This window comes from Cuculus canorus, chromosome 5 (genome assembly GCF_017976375.1).
Source record: "Cuculus canorus isolate bCucCan1 chromosome 5, bCucCan1.pri, whole genome shotgun sequence".
NCBI classification, from domain to species: Eukaryota; Metazoa; Chordata; class Aves; order Cuculiformes; family Cuculidae; genus Cuculus; species Cuculus canorus.
This window is the reverse complement of record NC_071405.1, coordinates 50,868,843-50,896,578: the sequence shown is the minus strand read 5'-3', so window position 1 is coordinate 50,896,578 and position 27,736 is coordinate 50,868,843. Positions and strand designations below refer to the sequence as shown.

Here is a 27,736-nt window from a genome sequence, read left to right as displayed (position 1 = left end):
GGGGCCAGAGGACAGCCATGTCCCAGCAGTTTCCCATCTCTTGTGTTCCTGGATCCAGGCAGGATGGGGACCCACAGAGATATGTGACTACTGCTGGTCCCATCCACCCACAGCTGCACACTCCCAGTGCGGGACCCGCTTCTGGCACAGATGTGTTTGAGCCACTCACTGCCCAACTACCTGGGCAGGTCTTCTCTATGAAAGTGTCTTCTGAGATCTGCTGCCCACCAGCCTCTAGCCAAGCTCTTAGTTAGGAGAGGGTTACATTGGGCGCTGTAATTACACACAGAGAACTGGGATACACTGCATACAGGTTGTTTGGGTGCGGCAGGGGGAAGCCATAACTAAATGTCCTTTTCCAGCATCCTTTTTCCCCCTTTAGAGACAGCTGGAGGAGCATTTTGCAACCTGGTTTAACATAGCAAGCCTGCTCCAGTGGGACTGCAGAAGAGGTGGGCAGGGGTAATGCATCTGATGGCCTCTCCCCAGCGCTTGCAGCTGGAGCACCTGTAATTCAGGTGTGCAGCCTGCAAGGTGACATGGCCCGTTCCAGCCCCATGAGGAGGAAAACGGCAACAGTATGCATGTGCTTCAGGATAGGCACTTCCTCCACCTGTGTCTCCACAGCAGGCACGGGGGCAGCTCCTAGGAGAACCCCCACCTCAGATGCCCTCACTCAGGGGCAGGAACAAATGCCCTCACTCTGTCCCCTCCCCTGCCAAACCCACTCCTGCCACGAGTTCAGTGCTTCCCATGCTGCACTGCCCCGGCTGTGTCCATGGGCAAGGACAGAGGAGTGGGGCAGGTGGCAGAGGTGGCTGCAGACAGCCTCATCAGTGTGCTGCTCTTACTGAGCAGCTGCAGCAAAACGTCAACCAGATAAATGGCTTAATTGCCCCGTTATTAGTTACTAAATTAATCCTTTTTGTCAGCACTTAACAAATGCTGAGCTGTTGGCTCCTGTTCTCACCCCAGTAACAGTGACACCCCCTCTGAGGCCCAATCCAGCCCAGCCGCTGGGCTGCAATCCTCCCTGCACCAGGGCTGTGCATCCCCAGGAGCAACTGCCCTGGCTAAGTGCCTGTGGAGCAGGTGAGGTAGCCAGTGTGGCTGGCTGTGCCCGTCCCCAGCACCAGCACTTGTCTGCCAGTGGGCAAGAAAACACAAGAGGTCTGGCTGCCTGTAGGGCTCCCTGGCAGCTCTGGAGAAGGATGTCAGAGGGTCTGGCTGCCTGTAGGGCTCCCTGGCAGCTCTGGAGAAGGATGTCAAACTGCCTTGTGCTGCAGAAAGGGCAGGCTGCTGTGGGGGGAACCAGGCTTTCCCTGGTTTCCTCAGCTGGGACAAGTGGCCATGCAAACCTGTGTGAAGAAACAGCAGTAGTACAGGCAAAATGTCCTATCTTTGGCTGCTGAGACCCCACTTTCAGGGCTAGGACAGCTGTCCCCAGCCCAAAAGTCTTCTCATGCGCTGGTCTTCAAACCAACACAATAAACTCAGTTTAGAAGTCTTATCCAAACTGTTTTTACCATTCCAATCAGGAAATGTGCCTGCAGCAAAACGGCTTTTGAATTACAGTTGAAAGCTGTGTCCTAGTTTAAGCAGGGATGGAGGTTCAGCCCTGCTTGGTGCCTCATGTAGAGCCCTTAGGGGAGAGATCTGATTTCCCAAGGAACCTCTAACATCCTCCTTCAGCTGTGCTTCCTCTCCTTATTCCCCCCCACTGGAAACAAGAACCGGTGTAACCAAGGTTTTTATCCTCAAATTTTACTGTAATTAAAATACAGAGATGCAGAATATTCCCAGAAACACACTGCAAAACAAACCAAGCAAACAAATTCAGTAGGAAACCAATTACAGACAATGAAATGATAAAGAACACAAATGTTCTCCCAAGCCCAGCACTGTGCTGTGTGGCCACAGTGACAGTTTTGGGTTGCCAAAGGGCTCCTCAGCCCCTAGAGAAGCAGAGTTGGGCCCTGGCATTTGTCCCAACAGCTCTGTGTCCCTCTCCAGCCATCTCCATGTTCCCACTCACCCTGTTGATTTTACGCGGATGACTTTGCAAAGGAGACACGGAAATGACCCACCCACAGAGACAAGAGCCAACATGGGAACCCAGAGGAAAAGAAGTAGGTTAAGGTTTTCCACAGGCAAAACACAAGGGGATAGAGAGGGATGGAAGACATGCACTTCTCTCCCAGCCAGGGGAGCTGCAGAGGCAGTCACCCTCTCTGCCCTCTCAGCCAATAGGAGTGCGGATGTTTCGTGAAGGTCTCTGTGACAGCTTTGGAGAGCTCTATCCGGGAACAAGACAGAGAGCTAAAGGAGGGACAAAAAAAAAAAAAAAAAGAAAAAAAAAGAAAAAAAAAGAAAGTGAAGGCTAAAGAGATGAGCAAAGGGAAAGAGAGAAGAGGATGTGCCTGTGGGCTTTCCTCTCTGCCAGGCCTCATTCCTTGGGTGTGGGGAATATGCAGTTGTAGTGGGGCACAGGGCAACATGTAGAGCCACATCCCATCCCCATCACTAGGAGACCCAGCCCCAGCACAGGGAGATCATGACAAAAGCCTGGGAGAAATCTAGGAAGGAAGGGCTGGGATCATCTGTTGGGCACAGTAGGTGTAGCTAAATGGAACTCCCTAGCAATTATCACCACTATGGAAGCAGGGTACCAGGCTGGCATGTAGCACCACCACACACCAAACCCCACATTCATCCACTTCCCTTTCCGTGTTCTTCACTAGGACAAACTCCATTTTGTTCATCCTCTGATATGGAATCTGTCCTAAGAAACAATTTCCCTCTGCACTTCTCCTTTTCTTGCTCCTCACTCCTTGCCTCCTCCTATCACTAGTCCCTCCTCATCTTCTTGCTGTCACCTGAAAACTGGTGATATTCCTTGCACTAACTCTCTTCAACTCTTAACCATTCCCTCCACCTTGGTACTGTCCCTCCTATTTTGTACATATCCCCCCCCCCCATTGAGTCGCAATGGGATTTACACACAATGTAGGTATTTTTCCCCATCTTATCATGAAGGGGCAGTAGAAGAAGGGTTGCACCAGTGGCCTAGATGGACTTTGAGCTGTATGGAGTCTCTGTAGCAGTGAAGGAGGAAAGATGGGGCATCCATCAGGGGCCAACCGCTTCCCCATCCAATCCAGATCCTACCATCCTGCAGCCAAGGCTACCAGGGGGCATCTTTGCTCTTAGACTGACAACATCAACCCCATTTTCCTTCTGCTGTGGCATCGGCAGTGCCCTGAAAAGCAGCCTGGGGCTGAGTCACCTGGATGAATTGAGCAGGCCTAGCGTGCTAACAAAGACATACTTTCCGCAGGCTTTTGAGTCCTGCATAGTTATGTATTCCTGAATGCCCATTAAGTGGTGTAAGGCCCTGGTTTTGGAGTATATTTAATCTTCTATCCCTGCCTGTTAATCTGATCTCGTCTGCTATTTACAGTGCATGAGTTCTCCATTAGCTGGGCTGTGCGAACAGTGATTTAGGCTGCGAGTTCCCCTCATATTTCTTCTCCTCTTCTCCAGGTTGTCCTGCAAGAAAATGGCAATTCCAGGCAAATGGAGAACCTTACTCCATTTACTGCAAGGACGCGCAGAAGAGCAGAAAGAAAAATACGGGAAACTCTTAGGACCCCTATGGCCTTCCTTAATACACCTTTATCCCACTTTCCATGTCTGCTCTGCACACACAGTGCCTGCAAACAACTTGGGAAGGATATGTTGCTTCCCTCGGCAAGAGCCTGTGTGGGATACTGGTTAGCCAAAAGCATGATGAGCTTCCCATCTCCTGCCCAGGGGTGGCCGATGAAGTAAAGCCCCTTAGATACCATCTTCTCCCGTCCAAGGCCTGAGAGAGGCAGTTCGGAAGAAGACTGTCTTCTGTCCCAATTGGTAAGAAACTATCTTTCTAAGAGGGCTGGTGACAGCACAGCTAGTTATGCACAAGCAGCTTTTAGCTTTGGGGTTAAAGCTGCCTCCAGGAGCAGTCTGTGATCTGGAATAGGAAATGAGATGTGCTCAGGGAGAGCAGTGAGCAGAGATCCACACAGTGCAAACTGCCCTTCTGCTTTGCAGGGCATTTGAGACAAAGGAAGAACAAACAGACAAGACTTCTTCCGGCCTTGCCAACTGCCATGAGTATCCCAGCGAAGTGTGGGCAACATCAAGGCCTCATCTTCCTGTGAAGCTGTTGCCTTCAGAGACAAAATTGACACATCTGGGTCAACTTGGCCTTCACCAGAACAAAAGAGACAAAGTGAGGAAATGCACATACATACCAAATGCTGTTTGCTCTTCAGAAAAAAAGATGTAGGTTAAACCACTCTTGTGCCATCAAGAGGAACACATTGTAGAGATCAGCAACTTCTTGCCACTGCAAACAGCAGGGACTACCCAGAGAAGGATATGGAAAAAGACTAACACCAGCATGACAAGAATAGGGACACAGTGATTTAGATCAGGGACGCAGTGACTTAGATCACGGACAAAGTGCAGATTTAATAAAAGTCAGAATCAAAACTGTTTCACAAGTCCAAGACCATTGAGCAAAAACAGTGTCAGGGGGATTGTACTTAAATATTCCCTGATGTCTGAGTCCTAAGCAGAGCAGCCAGGAAGTACAATGACTTCTCACAGGAAATGAAGACCAAGGAAGTTGGGGTCAGTGTCCAAAAGACAGGACAGAAAGCAAACAAACCACATAGACAGGAGAAAGGGGATTTTTTAACATTCCTTTGGTTTCAATAAACTACGCTCTTGGGCAACAGAGGGGAAAAAAATCCTCTAAACCACGATTTTTACTTGGACCAGGACCCAATATAAAATGTACATGCTGAAGATGACTACGTAAACTCCTCCACGGCAGTGGCACAGTTCTGTTTACCAGGCTGAAGACATTCCTGTGGACAGATACATACACACACACTAACAGATGCATATTTATAAAATACAGCACAAGCACTGCTTCACTTGCCTATGCATCCAACACCTAAAAACCTAGGCTAATCATGCGCCAAAGCCAGGAGCAAGTTCATGGTGGAACCTGTTGCTTTCCTCATCCCAAGAATTACAGGGGACCTTGAAGAGAGGGAGTGAGAATGTGTGTATGTGTGTGTGTGTGTGTATGATGCCACACGGCCCCTTGAGCATCATGGACCAGGCTGAAGATGGCTGTGACTCCCAAATAAACGCAGATGCCTCAGTATCTGCGGCACAACAACTGTGGGTGAGCAATTTAGTGCAACGCGGTCATTTAGAGGAGCCAGGCCGGAGCACCAGGAGCAGTGTGTGGAGGAAGAGTTGCTGGTGCCCTATGCCGGCTGGCTGTTGCTGGAGCATGCTCAACCCTGCGGGGAAGTGTTCTCCAATGCAGCACAACCCGCTCACAGCCAGGCCGCTGCTCCTAGCATCACAGAGTCAGCCTCCCTGCCCATCATGCAGCAGAACTCAGATGGCATTTGGGGACACGCTTGCTCATGGTTACTAGTGATGTCTGTGCAGTGAAAGTGTGGCCTAGAACCAAAATGTCCCTGTTGCAGATGGGGATAGTGCCAGGACTCAAGGGTCAAACCCAAGGGCTCAGTTTGTCTCTGTGGAGCATCACCACCTGTACTACAATATCACAGAGGCCTGGCAGATGCCACTGGCAGCTTGGAGTAAGAACATACAGCAGCTTTCATCCTCCTGCCCGTTGTTAAGAAATTCTGTGCAGGAGTTGATGGCCTAGGATACATGATAGTCTTGTGTGGCATCATCCCTGGAGCTGCTCTGCTGAACTTGAAGATTCCTTCTCTGAAGGGTGCAATTAAGCCAAGAAGCAAGTGATTGGGAGCAGCTTGTGGGATGGGCCCTGCAAAGAAAAGGTAAGAGATGCAGGGCAGGAGGGAGGCTTCCCCTTCTTCACAGTATCTCTCCTTTGTGTAAATGGGACTTAGAAATGAAACAGCCAAAGGAAGGGCTGTTTCAGAGGCTATCTTCCCAGCTGAAGTTAACTTGGACTACACAACCCACACTTCAGGCCAGGCATAATTCCTCCCCCTTCCCGGTTACTCGCCCCACCTCCAGGCAGATGGAGCCTGACACCTTCTCCCACCTTTCATGCTTACAAGAGCAGAAGGGAGGAAGGAAACTGCAAGACAGAGACAACGACGCCTTTAAAGTCCTCGGATTAGAGATGGTTCCCAGTAGGTGAAGAGAGTCAAAGGCATTGACAGTGGCTCTGTGAGCTCTGAGCCAGGCAGGCGGTGCTAAGCTGGCTGCAGCCAGAGTCTGTTTGGGTACTTGACCCTCCCTGAAGCAGCTGGTTCCAACTCAAAGAGGTGCACTGGAGGGGGAGAGCATGGGCAGGCTGATCTTTTGGAAGGGAGCTGCAATAGGGATTAGTCAGCCTTGTCCTTCTTCTTTGTGGTGAAAGGGACTTTGCTGGCAACCACGCTGCCCACAGCTCCAACGCCACCGGTCACTGCTGAGACACTGCCCTTCACCAGTCCAACGCCAGCAGCAGGGACGCTGGTCACAGCTGTTTTGGTGAGCTCCAGGCTCTTGCTGCCCACCCAGGCAACTCCTCCCAACGTGGCCCCCATGGCTCCTCGGGTGATGCTGAACAGGCCACCCGTCACTCTCCAGATCACCCCTGCCTGCTGCTGTGGATGGTCCTTGCTGGCATCTGTGGAGAGAGAGAGAGAAAGGGAAAGTCAGACGTGTCCACGCCAAAGACCTTCTCCCTGGGTACCCCTTCCAGCCCAGGAGAGTTGCCCACTGTGGCACACGCTCTCATAAGTGCAGTGCCATGCATCCCTAGACGTCTTGGTGCCTGAAGGAGGAACCAGGGAAACCCCAGGCCTACAGCACAGCAGGAGAGGACTTCAGGAGGGCAGAGAGAGGGAGCAGAATTGTGCACAGAACAGAGAAGTGATGACGGGTGCTCAGTGGGGCAGCCCCAAACTCTCAAGACTCAGTGCTGAAATGCAAACCAAATCCCACTAACGAGATATAATTCCCCTCCCTGCACGTTGGCTAACACCACTAAATCACAAAGACTAATGCCAGCACAGGGGGCATGAACTGCAGATGGCAAAAGCTGATGTTTGCATTGCCTGCAGGTCCTCAGATGAGGAACCAAGGCACAGCACAGACTTATCTGCCAGGTCTGAGCTAGCACAGATTGCAAACTGCAGCAAAGATACAGTGACACAAATGTCACCTCAGGTTGTACAAGCCCTCTGGAGATCTCAGCTATGTATTTAATAGTGTTAAGACAGTGCTTAAGTTGCTACACTATATCACTGCTGGTTTACCTGTGCCAACTGGATCAAGGCCAGCATGGTATACCCACCCAAGCTGCCATCACACCTGCCCACAACACTGCAGGCATGAGATTCACAGCGCATCACTTCTTGGGAAAGGGTGGACTCTGAACTGCTACTCACGGGATTCAAATCTGACAGCTTTCCTGCTGGCCTCCACATAATCCTCTCCCTTTGCATCCGGTAACAATGCTGCAAAGGAGGAGCTGCTCTTTTTGTGGGGTGAGATATTTTGGATACTGTGATTTCTGATTCACTGCCAGTTCCGTACACAAGATGAGTTACTAATAATTGCAAAAATACAATAAAGCAGTCCTGGCAGGAAAAAAAGCAAGTGCCAGCAGGGAATACAGAACCCCTGGACTAGCAGCAGCCCTTCTAACCCGTTACATATGCCCAAAAGAGGTTGCACAGTGTTTATGCAGCAGGAGGGCTTTAGCCCCCTGCTAAATGTGCCCTCCCTTTCCTGAGAAGAAAGGAAGTGACAGTGATGAAATTGGCTTTATGAAAGCCTGCATAAAAACATGATACAGTCATGCCTCTGCATAGAGCCCACAGGACAGGGGTTGTGTCAGTACCAGACACTGTCTCAGAGCAGAGCACCACAGAAGTTCCACCAGCACCCCAAGAAAGGAGCCAGATTGCACTGCACAGCCCTGTGCACAACTGTTCCCCCAGCATGGGCACAGGAACAGGCCTGGCATCTGTCCCTGGGACGAAAGAGTCTCTGGCTGTGGCATCCCAGTGCAGCCGCCTGCCCAGACTAGGCTGCAGAAATGGACTCATCGCTAACCTAAGCAGATGGACAAGCTTGATACAGCTAATGGCAGGAAGGCGAGAGCTGCTGCCTGAATGCACTTTCTCTTTTGAGATCTCAGCCCTTCCATAGCACTCTCCAACACTTTCAGCTCTTCCCACCCCCTTTCTCTAAAGCTCCCCACTCCCCAAGAAGAAACCCCGCCTTGTTTATCTAGTGAGGCAGCAGCTTCCCTTCTTGATTGTTAACAATATTCTAGGCAGCAGAAAACTCCTCCTGGAAACCCTTCTTTATTGTCTCCACCCACTTTCATTTCCATGCAGATTACAACAAACACTGATACAGGCAGTGGATTTCCTTTGCCAGCAAGCGAAGACCTTGGGGTTGCAGGGAGGCTGGCCCAACTACTCATCAAGTTGCACAGCCTTCACACGCTGCACACCCTGGTTGATGGAGATGTCAGACCTAGTCAGTCTAAGCAAACATCTTCCTCTTACTGCTTCTAACTTGTCTCATGCCGTGTCTTCACCAAATCTGCTATTCAGTGTACTTCTGCCAAGCTGTCCTGTGAATCCTTTGGAGCAGAGATTATTTTCCTGTTGTCTGTGTTTCACGCAACACAGTAGGGTCTCTAAGTGCTGCTCGAAAACAAGCTTTTTCATCTTTTTTCTTTTTTTTTTTAAACAAACCAACCAGAAGTCTGACAGAAACACTCAGCAGCAGGGCACAGATTTTATCCTTGGAAGCACCAGCTGCCCCAGGGTGCTGGATGCACACGGCTGAAGGGACAACCCGACCTTGCCAAACTGATCTGAGCTGCTGCCTGTACTACAAGCACTGGAGTTGATGGGAGGCCAGCTACTCACATCGAGAACTCTGAGCTCGCACCATGTCATCTGTGGGAAAGGCAAATTTTCCAGACCTCTTAGGAAACAAATTAAGATGTCTTCAGATTCAAATTGCTAACTTTTAGGCACTTAACACAAGGGTTTAAGTCAGGAGATTCAGTTCCTCTGGCTTCATTTCTATGAAGGGAAGACGATGGAGGAGGAGGATGTACACAGTAGCCTAAAGTAGGCTAGGCACTACCCAGAGTTAGGAGCTGTGATGGCTCTTTCCTGTGTAATTTTGTGCTGGTTTCTTCTAACATTCTGCAGATTTTGGAGTCTTCCTGAAGTCATAGGTTTGTCCCCGAGCTTGAGTCAGGCTGTAGAGAGCTCTACCTTTTGAGTAGGTCTCAGGGCAGTGTCTGTGAGGAGTATGGTGTTAACCAGCTCTGATGACTTGGAATAAGCCTTAAGCTACCCACCGTTCTGATAAGCTGGGCAGCAAAATGGAGTTTGAGAGGTGCCAGTGCAGAGTTTCTGGGGTAGCCTAAGCAGTTACAGTTCTACCTGATATACAACATATTGCTTGCCTATTCCACAACAGTTTCTCTGGTTGGGTTTATTTTGTTCTGCTTCGAGTTCAGCTGCCAGCTCCCCAGCTGCTGCACACAGCTTATCCAGTACAGCCATTTTTGTGTTTTGTCTCTAGACCAAGAGTGAGAAGAACAGGGGGATCCAGAAATCCACAAGACTTTAAAGCTGGACTCTACTCAGCAAAAATCAGACTTGTCCTCCAAACAAACACCATCCTCAGAGGACAGCAGGTTGTCTGTTCCCACATCCACATTCAGGGAAGCAGAATCCTTTGCGTCCCATCAGAGGACTGCAATGCAGAAGCTTTGGGCATTAAACACCCAGTGGCGTGCTCAGCTGCAGAACCAAGAGCTATATCAATGCAGCAGTAAACCTCCTGGCTCTCCCCAGGTAAACCTGTATCGGAGGCTACCTGGAACCCCTCTGTAGGAAGATATAGGCCTGCACATACATTTTGATTGACCTGGGGCTACTAGAGCTGCCCAGCTATCTGAACAACACTAGTGTGAAAACGTCTTAGATGATATGTGTATGCCTGCAGGTGGATTGCCCAGGGACCAGAGGGAAGGAGGCAACTGCAGATGAGATTGAGTGGGGATGTTACTTTGCCAGCAAAGAGCTAAAACATATTGGAGAAAGTGTCAGGAAATACTAATGAAGAAAGACAAGGACAAAGGTTCTTACTGATCAAGCTAGGCAGAGATAATGAAGCTGCAGCACCCTGCAGCACCAGTGCTCGCAAGCTGCCTGCACCTGGTCTGCAGCAAGTCACTCTTGTGGTTCTTAAAACTCCACAGGTAGCAGGGAGGAGGGATGGAGGACCTGGCCTTAAGAGGGTGGAAGATTGTTCCAGAAGCATCCCAACAGCTCCAACAGAGAACACAGAATGGAAGCTGTACCATAAAAAAAACCCCACAATCCAACAAACGCAGGTTTGAATAGATGTGCAAAGAGAAATCTCTTTTGACCTCAACCACAAAAGGCCACATCCTAACCTGGCAGCCAGCTGAAATAGGTCGTATTCATTCTATACTCCAGATGATGTGTCGAATGCTTTCTAACCATCTCCAGTTAGTTTGTCTTCAGGACTGCAATAAACCCCACAGTAAACTGTCATGTAAGATAAGCATCAGATTTACAGTGCAAATTAGTCTCTCAGACAATGGAGTGAGCTAAGCATTTTGTTGGCTCAGAGGAGCTCAGATTAAGGGCAAGACAGACAACAGAGATGAAAACCACAAAATAATCAGAGAGATAGACACACAGCCTGAGAAGGGGAACAATTCTGTTCCCTGGAGCCTGCTGCAGCCCATGTTGCTCATGGAAGCTCTTCACCAGCTGCCAAGCCCTGATTTCTTTCCATCAATGACCTGGCCTTTTCAAGTGTCCCTTCAGCTTCACTTCACCCCATGTCATCTTTGAACAGATGAAGAAGGAGAAAAAGAGATGAATACAACACACTTTTGCAGGGATGCTGGCTCTCTAGGCGGGGGTCAGCATCCCACACAACAGGCTCTCTTGCATAGCCACAGCCCTCCCCAAACGACAGTGGCTCCTCCCCAGAGCAGGGTTCCTGCCTGCTTGGGCTCCAGAGAAAACTGAGTTTTCTCTTCTGACCCTGACCGCATCTGGGACTCAGGGCAGAATTAAGATCAAGTTGTCGGTAATAACAAACGCAAGTTTCAAAGCTAACATGGTGACTCGTCAGGGCTTTGCATTGCATTTATTTGATGAGACAAAACAATAGCCTGCGTTGGTATCCAGTACAAATGGCACAGGTGCTATTCTTCCCCTTGGCCCCTGCCAGCAGGTGATACAACAGGCAGTGAGAACTCTTTACTTTAAGAAGGACTGTTACGAGTTGCTCCTATAAAAGCAGCCCCAAGCCAGGAAAGCAGCGTCAGGGAGCAGCACGTATGGTTTTGCATCTTTAGGACACTTCCATCCCTGCTGGGCCCCAGGCAAAGGAGCTGGGCTGGCTCAGAGACCAAAATGTAAACAGTCAATGTCATCAGTCTGTCCCTCAGCAGACGTGAAAGGAAGAGATGAGGTCACTAGTTCAAGCCTGACTTACACCTCTGGCAGCTATTAAGTGATGACTAGTAGATTTAGGCAGTTTCCCCTACCTAGAAAAATGTTTGGTCTGCAGGAACAAGCAAGGGGTGGAGGGTCAGCTACACACACAGCCTAGTCCCAGCTTTGCTCAGCTGAGTTTTAAGCAGCACTGAGTAAATTGCTCTGACCTTCATTGCCTCTGTACCTCTGTGATTGAGAATGCATGATTTTCTAAAAGCCATGGTTGTCAAGTCACAAAAAACATGTAGAGGAGAGAAGTTTCCAAGCCTGATGTTTCTTGGAGAGAAACCTGAAAGTTTGATTCAAGTGCACTCTTAAGGCTCTGAGAACCCCAAATGCTATTTTTAACCTTGCGATTTTTCCGAGCCTACCTCAATTTGGAACACATAGGGCTGGCAGCGCTGCTTCTCTTCCCCTCCTGTAAAGTGAAGCTGAAGTAAATGATCCCCATTTCCTTGTATTGCCGTGCTGTCACGAAGGTTAATTAGGAACAGGGAAATTGTGTTTGTATCATCGTCACTGGCACTGACAGATTCCTGTTGACATTCTCAGTAGTGATGCCAATGACAACTTCCAATTTATCTCTGAAGAGGTTTCCAGTTTCTAGACAAGTAACAAAGGCAAGAGGAAAGCTTGCCCCCTCCCCAGGCACACCGGCCTGCTGTTGTGGAGCCACACGTTTATCCTGTAGCTAAGACTCCATTTGGGCAATACATTCTTCTTCTAACACAAGCAGCTGAAACAGGCAGAGACTGCTGAGACTGCTGGGCACAAATGAAATCTCGCTGTACACCTTCTAGCAGGGCCTTTCTCCAGGGAATGGCCAGCATGGCTTTGTTCCAAGCTTGCTTGCAGCTGCAGATGGCTTAGCTGACCCTTGCAGGGCACAGCTCTAGTGAGCATTTATGCCTGAGATGAGGGAACTGCCATTTATGCCTCTTCTGGTATTTTAGGATCAAAGATCTAGATCCTGCAGTGTCACAAGCAAAGTGTTAAACGGAGCACTAAAAAGTGTTTGTTCTTTAAACACTTGTGCTTCACTCCTGCCATTAGCCCCATTCTGCAGCTGGTTGGGAATGGCTTCCCAGGCTCAGCAGCTGTGCTTTCCAGCTCTGCGCTACCAGGCCATAGAATGCTACAAACCAAGATGGTTGCCACCAGCAAAAAGCCTAGAAATGCCACATTGTGTTTAGCCCTTGAGTTTTAAACTTCGACTCAGCAATCAGTAAGACATAGTCGCCTCTCTGCAACAGGAATGTCTGGGAAGCTGCTGCACACAGCAAAATAGGGCAGCTGTCTCCAGAGCCTGGCTCACCTCAGGGCTCTTCACTGGCACAACGAGCTTTAATTGTTCCTCGCACATGCCCCAGGTGCAGTATTAACTGCTGAAGCATCTACCTTGAAGCACTGAGAGACAGGGTTCAGGAGGGTAAACGAACAGTGACACAGAGTGGCTTGCTTTCCCTGGTTGAGCCTTCAGGGAGAAGCAGATGAAGCTCTGACTCTGGAAGTGCTAGGCTTAGAGTTTGTTGGAAGTTTTCTGGCTCTTCTGCTTGGGAAGCATCATGTCACTAATGCAGAAATAGCTTGTAAAGACATCGTGGTACTGTTGAAATTTCCATTAAAAAGAATTTGGGGAGATCAGCCTCAGAGCAGCTAATAACCCCGTGGTTAAAACATATGACCAGCCTCACACACCTTGTTAAATGGCTCAAGCATCAGCTGAATCCCATTTCCCCTTCTCTTGTTCAGCTGTTGCACTTTGTAAAACTTATTAATGGAAGAAGGAATATAAACTTGTCCTCTCACTTCCCGAGTGGTTTCAATACAGTAGCCAAAATCTGCCCTGAGATGAGGCTCCTTCTCATTTTTGACAAAAATCGGCAATTCTTTTGCTTTGTCCTTCTGCAGAAGATGACTGCTTTCTTGATCCAGAAAATCTTTTATACAGCTGTACTGGCCTGCAAGGAACAGCTCTTCAACCAGGACTCTGTTGGACTCTTTTTGATTCTTACTTCCTCGTTTCCCCTCTAGGTTTACGAGACTTCAGCTACTCTGGTGGCATAGACGTGGTCTCTAATGATGCTAAAGACCAGTATGACCCACAGCCCAGAGACAATGCTCCTTCTGCTCCAGGAAAAATGTGAGTTCAGTTACAGGACAGACAGTATCATCTACTAGAAAAGTTGTGGATCAGTAGGAGCTGAGAGACCCAGCTCTGTTCTCAGCATTGTTGCTGACCTGTTGGGTAACAGGTACCTCTCTGCTGCTGCCTCTCCCACTTTACTGGTCTGTTTCAGCAATGGGTGGTGTGATTGCCCAGACAATATGCTGGGGGTCCCACACGGTCTGCAGCAGAGCAGGCTGGCAGGCAGCAGCTATTCTCAGCTCTGCCGAGCACAGCAAGCAGCTAAACACCAGAGTCCACCCTTTGCAGAGAGGAGACTGATAAGCACTAACTGATTAGCCTCATCTGGAGTATTGTGTCTAGTTCCGGAATTCCCAACATAAGAAGGATATGCAGCTATTGGAACAGGTCCAGAGGAGGGCTACAAGGATAATCAGAGGGCTGGAGCACCTCCCATACGAGGACAGGCTGAGAGAGTTGGGGTTGTTCAGCCTGGAAAAGAGAAGGCTCTGAGGAGACCTTATAGTGACCTTCCAGTACCTGAAGGCGGCCACAAGAGAGCTGGGGAGGGACTTTTTACAGAGGCTTGTAGTGATAGGAGTAGGGGCAATGGCTGTAAACTGGAGAGGGGCAGACTTAGACCAGGCATGAGGAATTTCTTCACAATGACCCCACACTTAGCGTTGTTGAGACTCCTGCAGCTGGCTTTGGCCCATTGATCCAGCCTGTCCAGATGCCTCTTGTAGAACCTTTAAACTCTCAAGCAGATCAATGTTCCCACCCAATTTGGGGTCATCTACAAACTTACTGAGGGTGCACTCCATCCCCTTGTCCAGATCATTGATAAAGTTATTAACCAGAACCAGACCCAACACTGAGCCCTGAGAACACCACTTGTGACCAGCTGCCAACTGGATTTAACTCCATTCACCACAACTCTTTAGGCCCGGCCATCCAGCCAGTTTTTTACCTAGTGAAGAGTACACCTCTCTAAGCCATGAGTTTCTCCAGGAGAATGCTGTGGGAAATGGAGTCAAAATCTTTACTTAAGTCTAGATAGACAACATCCACAGGTTTTCCCTCATCTGCTAAGCGGGTCACCTGGTCATAGAGGGAGATCATGTTAGTTAAGCAGGACCCATCTTTCATGGATTTATGCTGGCTAGATCTAATCACCTAGTTATCCTGCACATGTCTGGTGAGTGCACTCAAGATGAACCCTCCACAATCTTCCCGGTACTGAGGTCAGGCTGACAGTACTGTAGTTCTCTGGATCCTACTTCTGATCCTTCTTGTAGATGGATGTCACATTGGCAAGCTTACAATTGTCTGGGACATCCCATGTTAACCAGGACTACTGATAAATGATAGAGGGTGGCTTGGTAAGCTCCTCTACCAGCTCCCTCAGTACTCTCGGGTGGATCCCATCCAGCCCCACAGACCTGCGAATGTCCAGGTTGCGTACAGGTCATTAACTGCTTCCTCCTGGATTATGGATTCTGTTAAAAGCATCAAAAGCGGCCATCACACTTTGTTTGAACTTTATATCACTCTCTGCCTTCAATTTCCACTCTCTGCTCCACCTACAAGCTCTTGAATCAGTCAAGAGGCTTGCTTAAAAGCCTAGCAAGAAAGGACATATAAAGCTACTCATTTTCCTACTGCAGTCTCATCACCACAACACTGAGGCTTTGGATCAAGAGGGCAGGAATCACTTCGTGTTGTGAATCCTGATCTCATTGGGGATCTGTGAGTGGAACGGGAATAATCCAGTGGACTCCATGATTTTCAATAATCCCAAACTCTAATGGTTTGAGGAGAAGAAGTTTCAGACAGGTTTTATTCCCTACAAACAACATTTCCTAGCATTTCTGCCTAGGCTGAGGAGACCATCTTTTTAAGCCTGCTCTTTGACCCATGCTAGCTCAGCACTTGTCAGGGTACATCACCCACTCTGTCAATTCTCTAACAGTGATTGCACATTCTTCACTGAACTGCTTTCAGCTGCTTGTGATAGTACCTGGCACAACCCCACCCCAAATGAATCAGAGGCTCTTGTTAAACAGCCTTGTTAATTCAGCTCTGATAAAGACACGAAAGAAAAAAATAATCAATATTTGTAAAATGAAAAAGGACAAAATCCATAGAGAAATAAAGGTCATTTTCACGGTTCTATGAGGCCCTTACAAACAATGGAAAGTAAATAACATAATCCAGGCTTATGTAAGAAATTACTTTTCTTCCGTGCCCTAGTGCTATCCAGTGGATTTTAAACAAAGGCAACTCAGCTAAGCCTCTGCTGTCCAGTGAGGTTAAAAGTCCTTCACACAACACCATTGCTAACTCGCAATTTCTCAAAAGATGACCGAAGTTTGGTGTCAGCAGCAATTTGGAAAGGGGCATGAGAGTGAAAGACAGTTATGTCTAACCAGCAGGAAGATGTTCCAAGCTGCCAAGATCAGACATTAAAAGCCTGCTCTGCTCGTTCATCAACTGCGTGAATATTTTGTGTTCTCTGCCACCTTATTATTAAAGGCTTAATCTCTCTAACTTATGGAAACAGGGGACTGTCACTCAAGTGTTTTACTGCTGAGGTATCTGGAAATCTGTCAAAAAATACTCCCAGTAAAGTTGGGAAGATATTCTGCCTTGCTAGTAGGATAGGACCCAGTTCAGGCGTTTCCTCTTCCCACTCCTGGAGCAGCTGGAAAATGGATGCTGATGCTTTCCAGCAGGATGGCTGGCACCAGAGAAACCCAGAAATTCCCCATTTACTGTGATTATGTACTTTCCATCCCCGCGAAGTCATATGGAGAACTGAACAGAAAATGGATGGCAGCTCAAAAAGCAAAGCTATGAATTTTAACTGACCTAAGTTCTGAGTGAAGTTTTTTTGACTCAGAGAAATGACCCATTCATCCCAGTGGCCATCCAGGAGTCTTTCTGTTCATCCAAAGGATAACAAGGCAGTTAAGCTAAAAGCTGTGTGCTACAGAAGCAGCTGAGCTTGTTTCGTGCTGGGAAGGCATGAATATGTTTGCTTGCTCACCCTTCAGCATGCCAGCAACAGGCAGGATGGGGCTTTTGTTATTTTGCTGGTGGTAGGTGTTTGATGATATCATCTCAGAAACTTGTTCCCCATTCCAGCTGTCAAGGGGAAAGTGCTACAGTCATGAGTGGGCAGGTACATTGCATCTGGGAGCAGATGAACAGGCAAAGGATCCCTCCCCCACAGTCAGGCTGACCAGGGAACGACAGGATTCATTGGTGCCCCAGCTGGTTAGATCTATTCCAGTGCAAAAATCACACCCCAGGTCTAGGCTCAAACCTCTCACACGTCCCATCACCTCTGCCACTTTGAAGTGAGTCAGCCAGTCCTACCTGTTGTGTTCCTGGTGAGCCTGCCACCTGGAAATCTCAGCCCTGAATCCATAAATTAGAGGTAGCAGAAACACTGTCCAAGGAGACATCAAACCTTCTCCTTTGTGCTGCACACAGAGCTGCTGTTCAGGGCTGTGAAGTTGTGAATGTGACAGTTCCCGTCACTTCCATACATATTCATGTTCTTGCTCTTTCCCAGGCAGATTTCAACACAGCACTGCAGGGATCCCATGTGCATTTGGCTTCCTGAAGGGTTGTGCCTGGTGCTGCAGATAAATTGGATTTCTTCTTTGACACCACAGCAGGACTGGCATGGAGCTGTGGTCTACTTTGACTCTCAAAGACATTGGTATATCTAGGCCTCCTTTTGAGATTAGTTTATCATATAGTTGGAGGAATATCTGGAATAAGAGAGACTTCTGCCCACTTTCTCAGCACACCCAACAGCTCAGACTTACACTCTCAGCCTTTCTTGGGAGGCCTATCTAAGCTTGCTCCGTTTCTAGTTTTTCTGAGGGGTTTCTAGTATGCAGTGCATCTCAGTGACTCCAACTGATCTCCCAACAGTTCCATCAGGACCTCCCTTAACTCAAAGGTGTCCCTTCAGCCTGGTGAACCCAGTTCCCAGTAGAGATTTCATGTGAGACCAGTATCAGAAATACTGCTAATACTTCTGCTTTCATTTTACCAACTGCTGAAAATCCTCCCATATGCCTGATTGGGATAGTGATGCTGGCTGAAAGCCTGGAGAAACCCCTTCAGGATCACTGCCGTTCTCTGGGACCTGCCTGTTTTGAATCAAAGCCAAGCAGAGCCAGACTTTGCTCTGAGAGCAAAGGGCTCAGTGGAAAAATCCAGCTGCGCACCTACAGCAGCCTTTCAGGTCTCCACGTAAAGAGAATGTTTACTGTCCTGATTCTGTAATGTAGCTTAGCCTGGCAATGTTGTTATGCTTTTGCCATCTGGAAATGAAGAGCAACATTACCTTTCTCCACAGATTCCCCTTAAATTTTCTCCTGCAATTCTGTGCACGTGGGAAGCAACAGGGCAGAATGATTGATTCCTTTTAAAATAAGGGAGTATCCAAGGATGCTTTAAAGTACCATGGTACAGAGCTGTGGGATCTGTATGTCAGGTACCTTGCCAGCAGCTTGTGGTCCACATGCATGCACATGCCACCCTCATTCTCAACAGGGTAAGGCCTGCAGAAACTCCAGATCCCAACACACCATGCTCCAGCTTGGCTACTGCAATCACTACAGAAACTCATTTCCACCTTTATTTTCCTCCCTTTCTTTCCAATCAGATGCATACAGGGAACGGCTGGCGTGACATGAATCTAATAAGAGGCTGACGCCACATCAGAAATCCCATCAAGCTATCTTCCAGTCCCAACAAGCCCTCCACTGAAAGAAAACATCTTGTCATGGCCTGGAGAACCCCTGTGTACATTGTGTCCTCAGCGGGGATTCTTAATGGGCTCACTAGTCAGAAATAGAGTTTTATTTTAGAAAGTACAAACAAAAATCCTTTTAATTTAAATACCCTCCTAGCTCTTAATGGTGCTTTTCTGGGCTTCTTTCCTAGCAACAAACCAACTCTGGAATTTCAGGCAAAGAAACCTTAATTCTCTGACAATGCTAAAGCAAAGCCCAAATGGCCTAGAAGACCTCCCTCCCCCCCTTTCACGTCTGCTGCACACATGTGAAAGCTGTGGCAGTAGGATATTTGCAGTCCTGTTCACCATTCAGCCAGAACAACCTAAGAGGGCACTTCAATCATCAGATGTGTTCAACTTGGGAAATCCAGCTGACACCACTAACCCACGTAGCCCAGGCTGCGGATCTTACCATTCCTAAATGCCGAGCCCTCTTTCTGAAATGGACTAAAAGACACACGGCCTCCAATCTCCACCTTCCATATTTCTGCTTAAGAAGTTTTATCAAGCCTCCTGTGGCTGCATTCAAGCATCTTTCCAGCTAGGGGCCATCCTGAGCACAGATAGATGCTGTCTGTGGAGAACTAAAGGCCTCTCTTCCCCTACAGCAATAACTTGGCTGTCTGAACTCTAGCTGGCTGATAGCAGCACCTGGATGCCATCCAAAGGCAGTAAGTTTCTTGCAGCTGAATATGTTTAGTTCTTCTCCTAAGGCACAGTCTCCGTTACAGAGCTATTGTTTATGACCCCAATTATTTTCCAGAAACTGGCCCTTGCCTGCAGTTAATAACCAAGGCTAAGTGATCAACTGTTAGGACTCCAGCAAACTGGTTGTTAACTTCTCTGTCGACTAGGTTCAGAGTCTTTTGCTGCTATTAGAAACCCAGATTAATGATGCATAACAGAAATGAACTCTCCTGTGACACAGCTAGGTGAGGGCAAGTGAGGGGAAAAGAATCAATCCTTTTTCCTGGAGGTATCAGCTGAGCAGGGGGGCAATGAGCCCTCCTTTAACTCTCTTCTCAGTCTCCCTGATGTCTGGGAGATGACAAAGAACATCTTACTTTGCAGAGTTCTTTAAACTTTTCTTGGGACTTGGATCATGTGGGCAGATCTATATGTAAAATGGGTTTACTGTCCAGAAACTACTTTCAGGGACCTCTTCCAGACTGTAATTCCTGCCCTACTATTTCAGATTTCCAGCAGTTAACAAGAGCAGGCTAATATTGCAAACCCCTGTAGGGCAGGAAAATGAGACCTCACTTCAGAAAAAAAGGCTATACAGAACTAGCATGTAGTGTGTAGAAATGAATCTCAGGTTTCAAAGGGACATCTACATCCAATAACAGATGTATTGTCAGCCTTTCCCAACCTACTCCTCACAGGCTGATTTGTAAAGCAGCCATCCAACAACTCATCAGAAGACAATAGTTTTAATTCAGAAAAAGCGAACTCTGCTTCCCTTTCATAGCTCTTTCTTGTCTTCTGAACTCTAGCAGGAGACCATCAGCCTTATGCTCAAAGGCTCTCACAAAGGAATAATTTTCTCAAGAGATTCACCAACCCCTACTCCAGAAAGCACAGTGAGTCTGATTTTGGGGAATTACCACCACGGTCTTCGGCAGCCAGTTTGTCCCAGTCCATCCAGAGACACTCTGATAACACCAGAAAAATAAACCTAGGCAGTGCAGCTGTGCAAACACAGCTCTGGGACAAATGGGCAATGACACAGGAAAGGGGAGAGTGGCTAGAACAAGTGTAAGGATTCCTGGTTGGTTATGCACAACATTAGCAGTTGGTGCCCACAAATGACTTTGGGTGCCTGAATCTTGGAGCATGACCATTTCCTCTTGCCACCATAGATATGCATAGAACAGGGAAGGAACACAGCACTGTTTGCTGAAAGGTCTTCTGCAGCCAACTCCTCCTGCTCAGATGTCTGCTCCACCAGCTCCCTTCTGACATATGAGGAGCCAGCATTGGGACAGCGGTCATTTAGGACCCTCTCCTCTAAATCTGCCATATGCTATCCAAAATATATTTACTTTCCTATTACTCCATGCACCTGCTAGGAAAAGGCAGACAAGGATGGAAATCATGGGGAACAAAAGAGAGCACCCTTCCCCATCTGATCAACTGCTGTTTGATAGATGACCACATCTGATCAACCGCTGTATGATAGATGTCACCATGGTTGAGAGCTGGGTGAGGATGGATGCCTCTGTGCTACCAGTATATAGTGAAGGAGCAGTCGTTGATAGTTAAAGGAAGTAACAGATTTTCTGGTGATATGAAGAGGATGCGCGGATAATCCTGCACTGATGGAACAGGACTCAGAGTGGAACATATCTGCAAAAGTTTGCTACTGCTTTTTCTGTCCTGCCCAGTCCATTCTCACTCACAACTCCCATAACCATGAGAATATGGTAACATTTTCTAATGAAAGCGGAACACTATTTGTTGTGCGTATGGCTGCCATTAAGAAGGAGGCTCTGTCAGCAGACACCCCAGCACCCAGCTGCCGCACAGAGCCACCTGGAGTGCAACTGCAACAAGCACAAACAAATGCTTGAGGTGTTAGGCCATGCCTCTAAGTCAATGGTCGCCAGCTAGTGACAACATAACAACGAGCAGGGAGCTTGGGGGCCTGTGTGGTCCAGAGCGGAGCTGAGTGGCTGCTGAATCCTCAGCCGCCATTCTCCACCAGGATTTGGCAAGAGCAATGTGGCCACCACTCCGAGAGACTGCTCAGGCAGCTTTAAAAACACACTCTTTCATCCTTATGCACAGATTTACTTATTCATGTATTCTCAACAGAAGCACTAACGGCCATAATTGGATCCATTACTGGGGTTATTAGAGCTCTCAGTCACTGCCTGTGCAGCCTTGTGTGGTGCTGGGGAAATGCACATGAAGAACAAACAGGGCAGAGAGAGACACAAGCAGCGGCAGGGGCTTTAAAAATTTGTTAAGTTGTTGCTGTGGCAACTAAACCAAAATTTCTGGCAGGAACTGCAGTGTGTGAGGAACTGTAAACTTCTCCATTTGTGGAAAACATTGGTCACGTCTCTGAAAAGGAGGTGGAGGAAAGACTGAAAGAAGGGCTCTTTTCAGAGACTGCTACAGCAAGAGCCAAAAATGGTCTGCTTGCAAATTTATCCTTATGCGAAGCCCTGATGACGGTTGGATTCTACATACCAAGGCTTTCCAAGAGACGGTGCACTGAGACAGAGCTGGCGTGTCTGTAAGAGCACTTCTAGGTATTCAGTCCAGCTGGTCTTGATTGCCACGGAAGCAACTGAACCACTGCACAGACATAGGCAGTGCTGGGGTCCACTCACTTCTACCTTCACCTGCCTCCTCAACCTGTCAACGGTCTCCAAGGAAAATGAAGCTTGCCTGGGAATTAATTTCCATTGAGATGATAGATTCTGGAACACCAAACTTTCCATCCTCAAGCAGTGGGAAATGGAAAAGCAGTGGTTAGGTCTGGAAATACTAAAATTTGTCTAGAAAGACTGAGCCTGATCTCAGAAAACATCGTAAGTTTTCAAGATACTCAGTTCTTTCTGAGTGGTCAGTTGGCAGTAACCACTTGGATGAAATGGCACATATCCTGACAAACTTCCAAAGGTGTCTACTACTTCAACATCTCAATATGGGTTGCAGACTTTCAGGTTCAGCATTTTAAGTTCATGATTAATTACAATGCAGGACCTGAAAAAGCAGAATCAGCATTGATTTAATGTTCATTGATTTAATGTTGATTTAGGATAAACAAGCTGTGTTGTATCACCTATTTAATTTTCTGGGAGATCCCCCAGTTCATGTCTGAGCCTGCTTAGCTAGCAAAGTCCAATACCTCCTGCCCCCGATCTTTCCTTCTCAAGGACTGTGGTTGATCAGTCTGTGACTTTAAAGGAATTACTTCATAAGTAACTTGATTTAGTCAGGAAATTCAGAATGGCAGAGGTGCCTGATGCGAGACTCTGAATTCTCTCAAATATAGTGTATAGGTTTGAGCTACCAAATGGGCACTTTGCATAAAGATTCAAGAGTCACAACAGATGCTGCCAACAGAAAATTTGCCTACTGAGAGATATTGTATAGGAAAAAAAATTGACGAGGATCTCAGTTTTTCTCTGGAGTCAGCAAGTTAACTATGCAGACTTTATTGCAACTTAGACTCGCTTGGTGGGACTGATTTCCACTGTGAAATTAGAAGTAGAGGGAACAAGAGGAAAAAGATATGGGACCAGCACTGGGTCAGCATGCAGGAGCTGCATCCAAGCAGCTCCATTGTAATGCTGCTGGTCTCTACTCTGTCCCCTAGTGCCATGGAGGCTCACGGCTTCCTGACCCTGGCCCTGACAGCTCACACGACTTTACCGAATTAATGACCTCAGTGAGAAGTTTTTTTAAGCTGACTGACAGCAACTTGGAAAAAAAAACCCCTCAGGAGTTATGAAATTGCACCATTGCCAAACAGGAGCCTAACACAGGGCAGGAAAGACGCAGTGGCTAAGTGCACAGGAGGTCTTTAAACAGACACCCTGGGTCTCTCTGCACAGCATTAAGGATCGCGGCAAGTCTCTGAGGTCAAGCTAAGAAATGAGTACTTGCAAGCCCAGTGAAGCTTATACTCACAATACAGCTCTAATTATCCTGTTAATCAAAGCAAAGATCCTTCAGTTTTGCAAATCCAGCCAGCAAAAGGCTGCAAATTCACAGCTCAGTGACTTAACCCTCAACTGTACTACAAACTAGAAATCCAAAAATAAGGAAGTTTTGAAAAGCTTTGAAATTTTACTCCCCTCTAGCTCCTTATAACCTTATACCTTCATTCCTAGCCTACATATGGATAAAGATTTCTTAACAAGGAGGTTCAGAGAAGAATGCAAGGCATTACCAGCCTGCAGCTGCTAAAATCTTAAATCTGTAGTAAGTGAATGTTGTTTCTGTAGACAAAGATCTTTTGTTAGCATAAACATTACCTCGATCCATACCTGTCATCCACTGAGGTGTATGGCACGTATCAAAACTTTACATATTTTATTCTGGCCAATGCAGTTCATGGTGCGATTACTTCTAGTGAGCAACAGAATTTTCTTCACTGCAAAGTACATCTTTTAATGTAGCTGGCTGCTTTGAGACACACAGACTTCAGTTTAAATGCTACAGTACAGGAGGAAAAAAATCAGTCTATCAAACAAGAGAAAGGTAGACCACACACAGATCACTTCTCAATTTCCAGAGTCACTGATGCGGTGAAGATATATGTTGCTGGAGAACAGGCTTGTCACTGGCTTTGGGTGGTGAAACATCAGCAGCAGTTAAGGCTGGCAGAGAAATTTTCACTGTGCACACATGGCAATTTTAGACTTGGCGGTAGAGTTGTTAACACCTGCATCTGAGTATTTCCAAACTTTTACGCAGTCCCAGGCTTTGAGTAAACAGCCTGCTTTCATAAATTAGAACCCTATCACAGTTGATTAGGTAAATAAGTTTTACTTTAAGTTCATAATTTTGAGGGGCTGGCCATTTACTTAGGAACTCTTTTAAATTATGAAGAATTACGTAGCAGAAATAATTGTGAAGCACATAGGATACACATATGATGTCCCTGACTCTGGAGATATCAAATATGGAAATTGCTTTTATTCAGGCTGATCTTCTCCCATATAGGCATATAAAACCACAGGATAACCATATTCCGTCCTCCACTGTGAGCTAAGGTAGTGGAAATGCCACAGCTTGCCACAGCTAAGCACATTATTTAATTCTCATATAGGTAACCAAATGCCATCTTAGAAACAGTTAGGTTATCTGCCCTAGTAGTCTTACTTGGATATGTACAATCTTAATTTGCAGCCTAAATTTATTCATGGGTCATTTGTACTCATTTCCTCTTCTGCCAATGTTGTCTTTTAGTTTAAATTGCTCTTCTCCCTCCCTAGCGTTTACTCCTCTGATGCATTCATACCTCCCTCAGCCTCTTTTTTTTGCTGGATTAAGCAAGCATCACACTTCTAGTTCTCAAGTTTACAATGGATTCTCCACTGCCCCCACTAACTCAGAAGCCTTTCTCTCTACCTGCATGCCAGCCTCATGTCATTTTTTTTGCACATGTTGGTAGTATGCAGATAATTGACAAAGCCATGTATATTAGCTTTTCCTTAAGGGGACAGTTTGCCTTATACAACCTAGGATTGCTTTTGGTTTTCAGTATATTGATAGGGCACAGTAATGCTTTTCATCAATTAACACACTCTAACCCCTCTCGTCCCTTAACCCACTAATGAGCTCTCAGCTCACACCAGACATTCTTGTTATCAGCCCTTAAGTGTATAGTCTTCTTTTGGTACTGTTAAAAATTGATACATTTCTATCATTTGGTCAGGTTTTTTTTCCGTATGATATCCAACCATTGCTATCAGTAATAGTAATATCTGGTTTGTATCATGCCTTTTCAAATGTCCACACTGAACAGAAAATCTACACTAGAATCTAGAAACTGCTCAAGTCATCTCAGGCAAGTACCTGTTCCAGACCAGGAAGAGGAGTGGTTCTACTTCATCTCCAGCTTCTAGTAGCTGAGAAAACCACCACTTCATCTGCAAGTGATTCCTCCTGATACGGGGCACAAATTCCATTCTTTTACTGCCTGAGACTTCAAACCCTCTTGCAAGCATGCTGAATCCTGGTTGTGCAATTGGAGACCTTGGGAAGAAGCCTTTTATCCAGGTGATGTTTTTGCATTGGTCTGTTTACGATGACAGAAGAGGGGACTGTCCTGTGCAACAGTGTTTTCCGTGTACCTGCCTTCCAGTTCTAAGTCAGGTAGGCAGGAGAGAACCACTCAAAGAAGAAAAAGCATAACTTTCTCTGTTCTCAAGGCTCTTGCAGCCTTTAATTTTGTGAACCCATTGAGGAGTAGGCTTTTCACAATTTCATCTTTCTGACACCTCTCGCCCACTTTTGGAGGTTGGGATAAGAAGCACTACTTTCTTCTCCAACTACTGCACCTGAGGCGTTTGCAGCCCTTGTGCTACAGAATCTGACTTCCCTCTTCTAATTACCTCTAATTTCTCCACTTCTAATTTACTTGTTCTGTCGAGTAGAAATTTTTGAGGGCAGCATGGCATTGTGACTACAGCACTTACTGGTGATGGAAGAATGCATCTATAAAAAATACAACATTAGTAATACCTCTCTCAGATTGCTCACTGTCTCACTACCATGGCAAAAGACATTTGGAAATGCTTATCTATAACATTGATTACAGCCCAGGTTCTTAGGCTAGTTAAGTATTCCGGAGTGCTCACGAAGGCTGCCTTTGAGTGAGTCTTCCTCTAGCAAGACTCACACTGTTTTAGAAGACTTAGAAGGGCCAAAACAAAATTGGTTTAATTAATGCCCTATCCATATGGGGCTATAAGCCGACGAGCAGAACAAAGCTCTTGCAGGAAAGGAAGAAAACAGAAAAGCCTGGTCCTAAGCTGGCTGTTTCTAAACCTGTTTACTTAACTATTAGCGAGGGTGGCTTTTCCTTAATTTATTTACATAGAATGTTTCTGTAACCATCTGCTCTTACACTAAACGAAAAATTATCATCATTCTCCTGCCGCTGCAGAGACTCCCTTGGATGATCTTAATAATACAAAAAAATCTATCATTTTAATGCAGACAGCTTGGTTAATAAAAATGATCTCTACCATTAGTAATTATGCCACAAATACAATGCACACAAGCAGCCTTTCCCTGAAGAGGCCAAGCATAAACACCTCCCTCACCAGCCAGGGACAACCACACAGTGCTGAGGCTTGGCCTCTCACTTCTCTACCAAAGAACAGAAATACAAAGAGGAGGGCAGTTTAATTAAGTGACCATTACTTAATTTGTTAACAAGTTTTAGGTGCTTCCATCAAACCTTCTTGGGCCCCATTCTCCTAGACGGCTCACCTTCAGACTACTAAAACAAAGCCATCCTCCTGAAGATGGCTACGTGGGTTTACCTGCTTCTACAGTTTTCATGATATCAGAACCTTTATGGCTCTGACATATCCCCCTTTGCTGTGAAATGGGATGATGTGGCTAGGGCCAGTCAACAGACAGGAAACTGAGGCAGAAAGCAACTAGAAGTAATGGGAAAGATGACAGGAAAAAAGCAATGAAACAAGGAAATTAATCAAAGCCACAAAACCATGACTGCAAAATCAAAACCACCACTTTTGGTAGGGCCTGCTTAAAAAATGTTCCACCATGGGCAGTTTGCTAACAAACAGAAGGACAGCACTACTGGTCCACGTGTTGCCTGATACCATTTCAGAGTGGCCAGGACCATAAAAGCAGGCACGATACCAAGATGTTGCTTCTTGGTGATTGCTGTTCCATTCTATGAATAGTAGCAAATCACTTAACCTCCACGACTCAGTTTTCTTCCACAAAAAAAAGCAATAAAATGCTTAAAGGTTCAGGGATGAATGAAAGGAAAACAAACCAAAACAACACAGAAGGAAATGTTGTTTTCTTTAAACAAGTGCTAAGGGAAAATGAGTAAGATTATACCTCAAATGATATCAATAAAATATGAACATACTTCTTTACTAAATAATTCAATTGATAAAGAAATGTGTGTAAAGAAAGATAATCAATGTCTTGGGGATTTTCAAACACTTCTGTAGAGAGATCAGCGTTGTAAGAAATGAAAGGTGAACAAATTGGAAGGCCAGTACATGCCATGAATTCCTGCAGCCCAGAGGTCTAGCAACTTGCATGCGCTGCACGAAGAAACAGGACTGCCTGCCTTGGCAGTGGTGGTTGGGCAGGGGAGTGCACAAGGGCCACTCATGGGAGTCCTCTTATAGAAACAGAAGATTTAATCTCAACTTGGGCAACCCGTCTGTTGGTAATTTCCTTTGTTTCCATTTCTTTGTCCATTAAACGGGGCTAAGGGCAGGTCTGGTGCAGGATGCTGGGATCATTCATGTTTGCATATAATTTCAAAAGCTCAAAATGCACAAAGGAGGGGAATTCTTTGCTAGGGAGATAAGAAAAGCAAACTATATGCTGGAGTGAATTGAGCCCTCTATAAAAGTACTGCAGGAAAACACCAAAGCTGGTGCATCATAGGTCACATCGTGCAAAACACAACCAGCAATTTCCTGAGCTACAGCAGAGGAAGCAATCCACGAGGAAAGAGCTGGAGCTGTG

At 46.7% G+C, this 27,736-nt stretch overlaps 1 protein-coding gene across 4 annotated transcripts in view; it reads right to left on the bottom strand.

The window, feature by feature from the left end:
- Positions 1-1,762: 1,762 nt before the first annotated feature.
- The window catches only part of LOC104067343 (transmembrane protein 263), a 208,962-nt gene continuing 182,988 nt past the window's right edge, over positions 1,763-27,736 (bottom strand). For 3 of the 4 annotated variants that reach the window (XM_054068469.1, XM_054068471.1, XM_054068472.1), the window contains one exon: positions 1,763-6,682. In XM_054068469.1, coding sequence (XP_053924444.1) covers positions 6,396-6,682 — 287 coding nt within the window. In that variant the 3' untranslated portion in view covers positions 1,763-6,395. Of the gene's footprint in view, positions 6,683-17,085; positions 17,153-27,736 lie in introns of those variants that run through there. The other variant, XM_054068470.1, reaches the window with a different exon arrangement.